At 36.7% G+C, this 12,645-nt stretch overlaps 1 protein-coding gene across 2 annotated transcripts in view; it reads left to right on the top strand.

The window, feature by feature from the left end:
* LOC128550100 (uncharacterized) overlaps positions 1-12,645 on the top strand; it is a 28,205-nt gene that overhangs the window by 1,118 nt on the left and 14,442 nt on the right. For both annotated transcript variants that reach the window (XM_053528258.1, XM_053528259.1), the window contains exons 2-4: positions 1,572-1,683; positions 8,902-10,288; positions 12,098-12,282. In XM_053528258.1, the coding sequence (XP_053384233.1) occupies positions 1,676-1,683; positions 8,902-10,288; positions 12,098-12,282 (1,580 nt within the window). In that variant the 5' untranslated portion in view covers positions 1,572-1,675. The remainder of the gene's footprint in view (positions 1-1,571; positions 1,684-8,901; positions 10,289-12,097; positions 12,283-12,645) is intronic.

Raw genomic sequence — 12,645 nt, 5'->3', positions numbered from 1 at the left:
ATAAACTAGAAGTAAATTTTGGTATTATATCTAATGTCATTTATCCGCAAAACATGGAATATACTGGTACTGATGATAAACCCGGACAGATGATAAAGTTGACCACCGAATTATTTGATTGCAATGGGTTATTTATATAATTGCACACGCTGTCTAATAGCAACCACTTACAACACCAACTGGTGTAAACAAAAACAAAATTGGTAAATATTCTGTATAGAGATAAATGACTTAACATTTATCTGTTTAAAAATATTAATCCAAAATTACTGGGGAAGAGGATGTTTTTTGTGCATGCTCACTGTCAACACATGAAGGCCTGGCATTGGGTCACTTTTCATTACTTGATCCGGAATGACTGTTGCAGCATTTTTGGGAAAGTTTCAGTATAATATATACTATGGAGAAAATTTTATAAATGACAAAGTGGTCGCATTTATCATCAGTCATCGTTCGTTCAGTCCCCATTTTACATACCCCTTTCAGGGCCTCACTTCGTGAGCGTTTGCTTACTAAATATAAGTTTGAATTCTTTCAATTTTTCAGCAAACGTTAAGCTTTATTTTTATACCAACCATTGATAACAATTTGCAGAAATAAAAAAGTTACAAGTAAAAAAAACCTCATTTTCTGTCCGGGTTTATCATTAGTACCAGTATTGTTATATAAATTAATGGAAACCCATGAGTAATTTATTAAAACGGCAACGTTACTTAACTTTTCTAATGATAAAATGGCAATCTCCTGCTTTAGCATCAGGGGGGCTGCACCTCTCAGGGGCATCGGAAGGTGTCTGATATTGGGGCAGTGAAGGGGGGTAGGTACTGGAGGGGGATACCCACTCCCGTAAGGAGGTACGGGGTCTCCCCCAGAATTTTTAAAAAAAAAACAGGATCATAAATGGCGAGACCTGGTGCATTTTAGGGGTACTGAATCGTATCTCAAGTTTCCAGTATTTTCTTTCTATTTACGTGACTATAAGGCGTAAAAAAAAAAAATTGTTTGTTTCCAGTATCCCGACCTACCCTAATTTTTTGGCCCGACCCTAAATGTTTTTATGGCCTTGGAGAATATTTTTTTCAACTTTTTAACAAAAAGATGCAAAACTGCACTTTTTATGCTTTAAACATGGCCAGTGATGTTGGAAAACAACTTACTGATGCTCTAAAGGCATAACCCCCTTATTTTTAATCATTTTTTTACAAAAAAATAATTACCGAAAAGTCTCCCTTAATAAAAAAAAATTCCAAAAAAAAAAAAAATTCCGACCTACCTACCCTAATTTTTTGGAGCATGTTACCGGAAACAAAGAATTTTTTTTTTCAGTCAGTTTAATAGAAATTTTTAAGGCCTCCGCTAGGAATTACTGGTAAATATCAGCAGGAATTCCTGTTGTTGGGAAATACGGGCCATTTTACCCTGAACTGTTAGGGTGCAATATCTTGTTCTTTAACAACTGCTAGTACTGCACTAAGTTGGTTCCTAAACATTTAGACTTAATCCTGTTTAGCATTTTCTATATGATTCGTTAATCATACAATGTACCCTAATTATAACCTTGAACATTTCAGATACGGATTCTGATACAACCGTAAAATGCAATCCTGAAAAACTTACAGAGTTGTTGAGGAAGATTTCTTTCAAGTTTGAAGTGGATATAGACAGTTCACCAGTGATGTCTAGGTAAAAAATATGGGGCATAGTTTCTTTCAGATTTATGTTAATGTTTTGAGCCACGCCATGAGAAAACCAACATAGTGCATTTGGGACCAGCATGGATCCAGACCAGGCTGCGCATCCGTGCATTCTGGTCTGGATCCATGCTGTTTGCTTTCAAAGTCTATTGCAATTAGAGAAAACATTAGCGAACAGCATGGATCCTGACCAGCCAGCGCGGATGCGCAGGCTGGTCTGGATCCATGCTGGTCGCAAATGGCACTATGTTGGTTTTCTCGTGGCTTGGCTCTTTTCTAGGTTTTGTTAAAAAATAGTTTCACTAGTTTAAATAAGTTCTTGTCATGCAATATTACTTTTATATATACAGTCGACATCGTACTTGCGACCACCTCTATTAAGCGGATTTTTCATTAAACGACCGGTCAAACTCCCTCCTGAACGTTTTCAGTACATAAATTCATTCCATTAAACGGCCTTTTAGCTCACCAGAGCACGAAGTACTCAAGGTGAGCTATTGTGACCGGTCATTGTCCGTCGCCGGTTGTCGTGCGTCGTCCTTCAACATTTGCCTTGTGAGCACTCTAGAGGCCACATTTGTGACCTAATCTTTATGAAACTTAGTCAGAATGTTAGTCTCAATGATCTCTTGGTCAAGTCGAAACTGTGTCATGTGGGGTCAAAAACTAGGTCAGTAGGTCAGATCAAAGGAAAAGCTTGTGAACACTCTAGAGACCGCATTTGTGACCCAATCTTTATGAAACTTGGTCATAATGTCTGTCTTGATGATCTCTAGGTCAGGTTTGAAACTGGGTCATGTTTAGTCAAAAACAAGGTCAGTAGGTCAGGTCAAAGGAAAAGATTGTGAACACTCTAGAGACCACATTTTTGACCCAATCATTATGAAACTTGGTCAGAATGTTAGTCTTGATGCTCTCTAGGTCAAGTTCGAAACTGGGTCATGTGGGGTCAAAAACTAGGTCAGTAGGTCAGATCAATGGAAAAGCTTGTGAACACTCTAGAGACCACATTTGTGACCTAATCTTTATGAAACTTGGTCAGAATGTTAGTCTTGATGATCTCTAGGTCAAGTTCGAAACTGGGTCATGTGGGGTGAAAAACTAGGCCATTAAATCAGATCAAAGAAATAGCTTGTGAACACTCTAGAGACCACGTTTATGCCCCAATCTTTATGAAACTTAATCAGAATGTTAGTATTGATGATCTCTAGGTCAGGGTTGAATCTGGGTCATGTTGGGTCAAAAACTAGGTCAGTAGGTCAGATCAATGGAAAAGCTTGTGAACACTCTAGAGACCACATTTGTGACCCAATCTTTATGAAACTTGGTCAGAATGTTAGTTATTATTATTATTATTATACCAGATTTATATTGTTAGTTAGTCTTGATGATCTGTAGGTCAAGTTTGAAACTGGGTCATGTTGGATTAAAAACTAGGTCACCTGGTCAAATCAAAGGAAAAGCTTGTGAACACTCCAGAGGCCACAGTTGTGACCCAATATTTATGAAACTTAGTCAGAAAGTTTAGCTTGATGATTTCTAGGTCAGGTTTGAATCTGGGTCATGTGGGGTCAAAAACTAGGTCACCTGGTCAAATCAAAGAAAAAACTTGTAAACACTTTAGAGGCCACATTTGTGACTCAATCTTTATGAAACTGGGTCAGAATGTTTGTCTTAATCATTTCTAGTCAAGTTTGAATCTGGGTCATGCAGACATCCCAACTTTTTCTGAATGCCAAGTGGGAGTTTTTGCTTTCCAAAGTGGGAGATTAAGGTGTTCAAGTGGGAGATTTTATACCGCGGTAATTATGTTCATAATAACGAAGCTTTTAACAAATCTAATGATAATATAAACTTATTTGCCCTTATAAAATCACCAGTCTTAAAAAAATTTCACTTTTCTATATCTTATTATTCATGCATTTTTAATGTTTTGAAACAATAATACATGAAGCCTTCTTTGCAAAATTAAATAGTTATGGCACTTTAAGCACTATGTCTAAATTCAAAACTCCACTGAGAATTAAACCTGCACTTTTATTTCTTTTGTTGGAAAGAAGACTCCCCAGGTGAATATTACATGACAAACAGTGCAGCTGTTAGAACTGTAAAAACAAAATGTATATAGCTAAAAGAATAAAAGTTCAAGCAATAGAAAATGTACTGTTTGATTCTCATCCCTGTCAACCAGTATTTAAAACCCCTAGCTCAAATACTTTTATTGATCAAAATCCTGTTATCCAAAATTGAATGTCCGGGTATTGTTACACTTTCGTAGATTTGCCTAAATCTCCAGTCAAAAGGATGTGTTTGACAAATTGTCATGATGCAAAGACAGTTTAACAGCATTTGATAGTAAGTGATATTAAAATTTACCATGACATTTCCTCTTATCAAAATGATTTTAAGAGAAATGTTTTTTAAAACCCAGCAGGTTGACTCGGCGACCATCTACTTTCGATTTCAAAAAGTTACAGAAAAGGGTAAAGCTGGTATAATTTCTAATCTAAATTTGATTAAATTTAATTAGATATCTAATGTCTGGATTTTAATTTCAATTGTGACACATTAATCAACACCTGGCTTTGTTAAATCGTGTAATAAACAATAATCAGCAAGGGTAGAATAAGGTGCGAAAATATCCGAAAGCTGTTGTTTACAGACTCGTCAGTACTCTAGTGATACAGTATCAGAATGGCGCAAAGAAGTGGATTATTTCATTTTTTTTTTTTTGTTTTTGTTGTTTTTTAATCGGGAGATTGAGACTTCTGATCGGGGTGATCGGGTTTTACAACCAGAATCGGGAGAATCCCGATCGGATCGGGAGAGCTGGGATGTCTGGTCATGTGGGGTCAAAAACTAGGTCGCTAGGCCAGATCAAAGGAAAATCTTTTCAACTCTAGAGACCGCAATTTAAGTTTGAAACTCATGATAATTAGTCAGAATGTTTGTTTTGATAATCTATAGGTCAAGTTTGAATCTGGGTCATGTGGGGTCAAAAACTAGGTCACCGGTCAAATCAAAGGAAAAGCTTGTGAACACTCTAGAGGCCACAGTTGTAACCAAATCTTTATGAAATTTAGTCAGAATGTTTGTCTTGATGATCTTTAGGTTAAGTTCAACTCTTGGCCATGTGGGGTCAAAAACTAGGTCAGTAGCCCAGATCAACTCTGGTGAGCGATATATAGGGCCATCATGGCTCTCTTATTTATTAAACGACTAGCGACCACATTAATGTAGTCCCGACAGGTAAAATAATGGGCAAAAGTATCTATTAAGCAACTGGGTACCAAATTTCCACTGGGCATTTCTTCACCTATGTAATTAGCAAGTACGTTTTGCACCTGACTGAATGCAAGTAACCCTTTTAACAGTCCAAGCTATAATTTTTACGGTTTGTGAACTTTGAAAAGTGTTCATGATGTACATTTTGAAATATATACGATGTATATACATATATGTATGTTCATGATACAGTTACCTTAACAGTTAAAATAATTCTTCTCTTCACCCGACTGAAATTCATTAACTCATTCTACCTGCACGGCGCATTATTGCGTCGGCCGATTGTTATCTGTGCACCGCGTGCCGCTTCTAGGCAGTGTTCTTATCTACATCTTGAAACCTCACGTCGAATACATGCGTCTTTACAGTAACAGCTCCGAATTCCGCGTGACACTTTCAGTCGTCACATTTCATTGGTCTTAAACAAAATCTTTTAGTTCTTTCTAACAAATTGGACCAATCAAAATATTTTTGGTGCGTAACATTTTTAGAACATAAATAAAACCAGACATTGTGAAAAAATGAATGCTTTCGCTGAAGAAAGCTGTAAAAGCCGGCATCATTCAAGCTATAATTTGTTTATTTTTTTGAAGCCTGAAAATTACTGATAATTTTTTATATGATCGAAACATAAAAAAAATAAGTAAAAGATAAATAAATAAATAGATACCAACGAAGATTCACTGAGCAATGGCAATTCAAATTAACGCAACCCAAAAATATAAACTTTTTCGCTCATCGCTATGCGGCAAAGGATGCCATCTGCGGGATCAAACAATTTTACGGCTAAATGAGTTTACTTCTGATTATTATCATTCTTACGTTTTATTACAATAAAATAATCATTAAATAGTGTGCCAGCATTTCATTCAAATCTGTCAAAATTTAGCGGAGATAAAAAAACAAAACCCAGCTATGGAGCTAGAAAAGGCGTTGAGTGTATTCTTTATAAGTACGGATCTAAACATTTGAGTGCGGAAAAAAATAAGTTGTAAATAATTGGGTATTGTTATAAAACACACTTCAGTAAAGACAGACGTACATAATTACTGCACAAAAATAACATGCAGTCATCATACCGATCAAAATGCAAGAAAATCTCATAAAATTATTTTATATTTTCATACCGCGTGCACTTTGTCAAGTGATGATGCACATTGAAAGGAAAAGAACTAAAATATTTTCTTTTACATATAAGATTAAACTATCTTCCACTCATGCACACCAGACCTTTCATTTTTACCTATGCGATATGACAATGCTCATGTGTGTACGAAAAAGTAAAATCATCTTTGTGGGTGTCTATTTAATATTTATTTATTTGTTATTAAACTTCAAAACTGTCTCTTGATCTATAGAATAAACTGTTAATAATAACTCAATCATTTTAACACTTTAGAAACTCTACAAAATTGTTTCAAAATTCAAATTTTCATAAAGTACATGTTTTCTGAAAATTAGTCCAAAATAATCTCTTTTTCAGGCTAATAGTTTCTGCCTAAAATAGTTGAAATATTTACTTATTTTCATTTTATTACATCTTCATATTAAATACATACTTTACACTGGTTTTATGAGAATTAACTTTATCTTGATGCGTTTTGATTGCCTTAGTGCATATAACTGAATAAAATCAGTGTTAGAAAATGACAATAATATTTATTTAAAATTATTTTTATGCCCCCGAAGGGAGGCATATTAGTTTTCAACTGTCCGTCCGTTTGTTCGTTAGTTTGTTCGTCACAACGTTAACTTTTTGCATGAAGGCACTTTACTCGCGAACCATTGCACCCAGGACCTTCAAACTTCACTTGCTGATAGTACTTATTGAGTACACCACCCTTACTGACTTTGGGGTCACCAGGTCAAAGGTCAAGGTCACAGGGGCCAACGTTAACTTTTTGCATGAAGGCACTTTACTCGCGAACCACTGTACCCAGGACCTTCAAACTTCACATGCTGATAGTACTTATTGAGTACACCACCCCTACTGACTTTGGGATCACCAGGTCAAAGGTCAAGGTCACAGGGGCCTATGTTAACTTTTTGCATGAAGGCACTTTACTCGCGAACCACTGTACCCAGGGCCTTCAAACTTCACTTGCTGATAGTACTTATTGAGTACACCACCCCTACTGACTTTGGGGTCACCAGGTGAGAGGTCAAGGTCACAGGGGCCAATGTTAACTTTTTGCATGAAGGCACTTTACTCGCGAACCACTGCACCCAGGACCTTGAAACTTTACGTGCTGATAGTACTTAATGAGTACACCACCCCTACTGACTTTGGGGTCAACAGGTCAAAGGTCATGGTCACAGGGGCCAACGTTAACTTTTTGCATGAAGGCACTTTACTCGCGAACCACTTCACCCAGGACCTTCAAACTTCACATGCTGATAGTACTTATTGAGTACACCACACCTACTGACTTTGGGGTCACCAGGTCAAAGGTCAAGGTCACCAGGTCAAAGGTCAAGGTGCTGCTGGGGCATTTGTCACCATTAGTGACAGCTCTTGTTAAGAATTGTTCTTATTTGTTGTTTAAATCTGTGCATGATAAAATTTAGCATTTTATAAATGTTGTTTAGCCCAAACAAAATCTTACGAGGGGTTATGGTCATTTGTTTTGTGTCTTTAATTCAACAGTCTGTTAAAAATGACTGTTCCACACAGCTGCATGAAATTAGCTTTGTTGTGTAGCTACTTCAATTTACTTACAAAGAGTGCAAATTCCATGCCTATTAACACATTATTTGATGTGATATGTCATTAATTAATAACAATGTCCCAAGCAAAAACACTACAAAATCAATGTTATCTCTCAAAACACCTCTAGGTATTCAGGGGTAGATTGGCTTATCAGCCTCCTAGTCGGCTGAAAGATAAATATCACCAGGGTAGAAGTGGAGATAACACTTTAGGGCAGAATGAGTTAAGAGAATATTCCATTAAGAGACCACTTTTTAGCAGTCCCTTGAGCGGTCTCTTAATACAATGTCGACTGTAAAAGAAGGAATGGATCTGTATGTAATATCAGACTTATAAATTATGAAAGTGTAAATAACATTTATTAAGGATCATCAATATAAGTGTCTATCTCAGCTGTTTTGATTAAAATTGCAGTCTTGTATATATGCAATTCATTTTGTTTTTCCAAAAATGCCCCAGCAGACTAGCTGTATTAGGAAATCTTCAATATTGATGCATCAGTGTGATAAATAATTTCTTGTATATCAGACGATGATTTCTGGTATTTTCAACAGTGCTTTAAAACTCCATCTTAGATGACTCTTGTGTTGTAAATGACGTATTACATACTACATACATGTATATATAGAAGATTATTGTAGTAATTAGTCTCCTGCCAGTGGAACACTGGAGGGGACTATAGGAATGCCCTCTGTCTGTCCATCAGCAAATCTGGATCCTGCGATAACTTCAGAAGTATTCAAGCTAGGTTCATAAAACTTGGTATGTGTATAGAAAAGTTTTTGTTTTTCAGTTTATAATCACACCTTGCTATTATAACATCATGATTTTAGCCCAGTGATTAAGCTTGCTGACTTCATGTCACTTGCCTTTGACAGATGTAGGTTCAAGCCTCACTCAGGGCATTGAATTCTTCATGTGAGGAAGTCATCCAGCTGGCTTACAGAAGGTCTGTGGTTCTACTCAAGTGCCCACCCATGATGAAATAATGCATGGAGGGATACGTGGGGTCTTCCTCCACCATCGAAGCTGGAAAGTCGCCATATGACCTACAGTTGTGTTGATGCGATGTTTAACCCAACAAAACCAAAACAGCAATCATGATTTTGTTTAATGACGACAGCATTATTTAAAAAGAAAGTTTATGGCTTTAATGGCTAAGCATTTCTTGTAACGAAAGAAACTGAAATTTGACATTTTGTGTATTTTCAGTGATACCAGTACTCAGAGTGGAACAAGACTGTCTCAAATGGAGTACGGTAGCCTTGGTAGTGTTGCTGGTACCTCACCTCATATCTATCAATATAATCAACAATCACAGCTGAGAACCAGCTTGACTGCAAATTCAAATCTGCCAGGAACATCAACAGTTAGGGTTCCAATCAAAAATAGGTCTCTGCAACTCAGTGCTTTGTCAAAGTCTCCTGGATTGACAGTTTTACCAAGAGATCTTGTAAATGCAAAAAGTGGAGAAACTGGTAACCAGTACATTAGTTTACCTCTCCGTCTTGAAAATATTGGTGGAAGTGTTCAGCTGGTTCCTGCTAAAACTAGGTCTGCCGGAGACCAAACTTCTCTGATACCTGTTGTTGTGTCAGGAAATGAAATTTATCAAATTCAGGGGGAAGGAAGTCAAAAGAATGTTGTTCTGTTAACTAATTCACAGGCAGGACAGTCTTCAACATTCCCTAGCAACCAGAATCTTAGTCTAAGTGGTTTATTATCTACTTCCTCCAAGGCAGAAGGATTACAAATACAAGTTCCTAAAGTACAGACTGGTTTTCAAGAAGTACAGACTGTGACCACTTGTGATCAAAATACAGGAAACGGTTCTAGTCAAATTATGACTGGTTCTGTATTTTCAGTACCTAAAGGGAAAAGTACGCAGGCAGTAGCTAGTCCAGTTTATAAATCTAAATTAGAAAAAGCTATGGCACAGAACTTATTAATGCAGAGTTCTGCAAAAAGTTCTATAAACAAGACTTCAGCTGTACCTTCGATTGCACATAAAACAATACCAGCTTCAGTTAATGCACCATCAGCTGAGACAAACACGAGTTTCATAAAATCAGACAGGTACATCAGTAGACCAATACCACAACAGCCTGTCCCACAGTATGTAATTACTGAAGATGATGCTGTAAGCAGTGTTCCCTCCAAATCAACACTGAAAGTTTCAAAAGTTGCAGAATATTACAAAAATTTTGTTGCTGGCAAAGGTATGCAGCAACAAGAAAAGCAGGCATTCTACCAGCAGCCCATTGAGACACAATTATTATTAAAGACCAAGTCCGCACCCCAATACTCTATCATTCCTGATGATTTTCATAGTAACCCAAAAATAATGGACGTATTTAGTATTGCAGATGGTGGTACTGAAAGCAACGTGGAGCTAGAAGTTGCGAGTAATCAGGAATTTGCTCATTCGTCTCTTCCTACATTTGGCAGCTTGCCTATTGAACAGCTAGAAATGGCTATCAGGGAAAAAACATACGAAGATCATTGTATGGGGAAATCTATCCTGGAAGTGTTATGGAGCTTCAGACAAGATGATCTGTATTGTGATGCTGTGCTTTATGCCGGGCCAAATGAGATCAAGGTATATTTTACCATTGTTTTTCTACTTTACTGTTACAACTGGCACTGCTCAGCTAAAGATGAAAAGAAATTTTCAATACTGTGGAATCGTAAATACCAGTATTCATGAAAGGACTACCAGTAATTTTCATGGTTGAGTGGATCCATAAAATAAAGTTTCAACAAAGAATACAAGTTTAAAGCAGTTTGAGATGATACAAATTTTATTGAAAATTGATTCTGATTTGATGTAAAGACCTGTTTCATGAGTTGTCTCAGAACATCTGTTGGCAATAGTTTGACGTCAGAATGTTAATTTGAAAATATTTATATACTAGTAGCCCTACTCATAATACGCAAAATTTGATATATTAGAACTTTTTCCCTTCTGACTAATAATTTATATCGCAGTTATAATTATGCCCCCTTTTGAAGATGAGAGCATGACTTTTGTATTGTTTTGCTTATGTTGGTTGTAAGATAGACAGTTTAGATCAATTACTAGAGAATGCCTTGGTCTACAGGGGTCTAACTTCATAGAATGACTGTTTGTGATCAGTAGATGACCCATTTTGTTTTGGGTGTCTGTAGGTCAATGTAACAGTGACCTAGAGACTAAAAATTGTTCCCTATCAATATCTAGAGAACACTTGGGCTTGTAATGTTCAAATTTACTAGATGGTTTCCTGTGGTCTCTAGATGACCCTACTTGCTTTGGGTGACCTTAAGACTGAAAACTGTTACCTATAAACAGTTTGAGAATACTTGGGACTACAGTGGCTTCCTTGTTTTAGGGTCAAAGGTCAGTAATACAGTAATCTCATGTGTGAACAAAATCAAATCAATACCTGGAATATGAAGTGCCTAATAGTGTTAGATTTCATGCTTATGGTAAAAAGTTGTGGGGACTAGTAGGTCAAAGTTCAAGGTCATAGTGACTTCAGGATTAAAATAGATCCTTATCAATAACTGGAAATATGTCTTGGCCTATAGTCATTAAACTTCATAGCATTATTATATCCATAGTATTAATGAGATGATCTGTATTGTGTTAGGGTCAGAAGATAAAAAATAAAGGTCACAGTGGCATGAAGACCTTAAACATTTTCTGATCAATAACAGGAGAATGCTATGGCCTAGGATTGTCAAGCTGCATAGAATAGTTATTGTGGTCGGTAGATGACCCCCTTTGTTTTGGAGGTCAGTAGTTCATAGGTGAAGGTCATAGTGATTTTGAGACTATTAGTGGTTTCTTATCAATAGTTGACATAAATTTTGGCATGTGGCCATCAAACTTAATATCATGATTGTGTATGGTCAAAAACAGACCATCATTGTTTAAGTGGTTTGGATCTTTAAGGTCAAGTTCACAATTTACTGTGTAACTAAAACATTTTTTAGTTCTATAGCTAGAAAACAGTTTGACCTATGAACCATCAAAGTTAATAACGTGGTCTTATGTCACTACACACTAGGTGACATGTATTGTCCTACATGCCATTAGGTCAAAGGTCAGTGTCACAGCATCTAATGTCACTAGGTGACATGTATTGTCCTACATGCCATTAGGTCAAAGGTCAATGTCACAGCATCTAATGCCACTAGGTAACATGTATTGTCCTACAGGCCATTAGGTGAAAGGTCAATGTCACAGCATCTAATGTTACTAGGTGACATGTATTGTCATACATGCCATTAGGTTAAAGGTGAATGTCACAGCATACTTGAGACTGAAAACAACTTACCTGGGAACTTTAAGAGGCCAACACGGGGGCATATGTGTTTTACAAACAGCTATTCTATTATCCATTTTAATTTTTTGAACTTGCAGCTTCATAAAATAGTTCTGATTGGTGTGAGCCCAGAAATCCAGAAACGAGTCTTAAAGACGTTGGAACCAGAACTAAAGCTTGTGTTACCTGGCGACATGCTGCATGAGAATATCATGACCTTTTTATACTACATTTACAATGGGTTGATTAAACTTACACTGGAGAATGTCCAGCAGATTTACAGGTAAGAACATTTCATATATGACCATTTTATTCTACATTTTATAATACAATGAGTTGATTAAAATTGCCCAGGAGAATGTCTAGCTTTTTAACTCACCTGAGCCAAAGGCTCATGGTGAGCTTTTGTGACCACTCAGTGTCTGTCGTGCGTCGTCTGTTTTGCATAGACTTATATAGGAAAAAACATTAAAAATCTTCTTATCTGAAACCACAAGACCTAGGCCTTTGATATTTGGTATGTAGCATTGCCTTGTGGTCCTCTAACAAAATTATTCAAATTATTACCCTGGGGTGAAAAGAGGCCCTACCCCATGGGGTCTAAAGTTTTACATAGACTTCTATAGGAAATTTAAAAACAAAATCT

Source organism: Mercenaria mercenaria, chromosome 17 (assembly GCF_021730395.1).
Source record: "Mercenaria mercenaria strain notata chromosome 17, MADL_Memer_1, whole genome shotgun sequence".
Lineage (NCBI taxonomy): Eukaryota > Metazoa > Mollusca > Bivalvia > Venerida > Veneridae > Mercenaria > Mercenaria mercenaria.
Note: the sequence above shows the minus strand (reverse complement) of the source record. Positions and strands in the feature narration are given on the sequence as shown.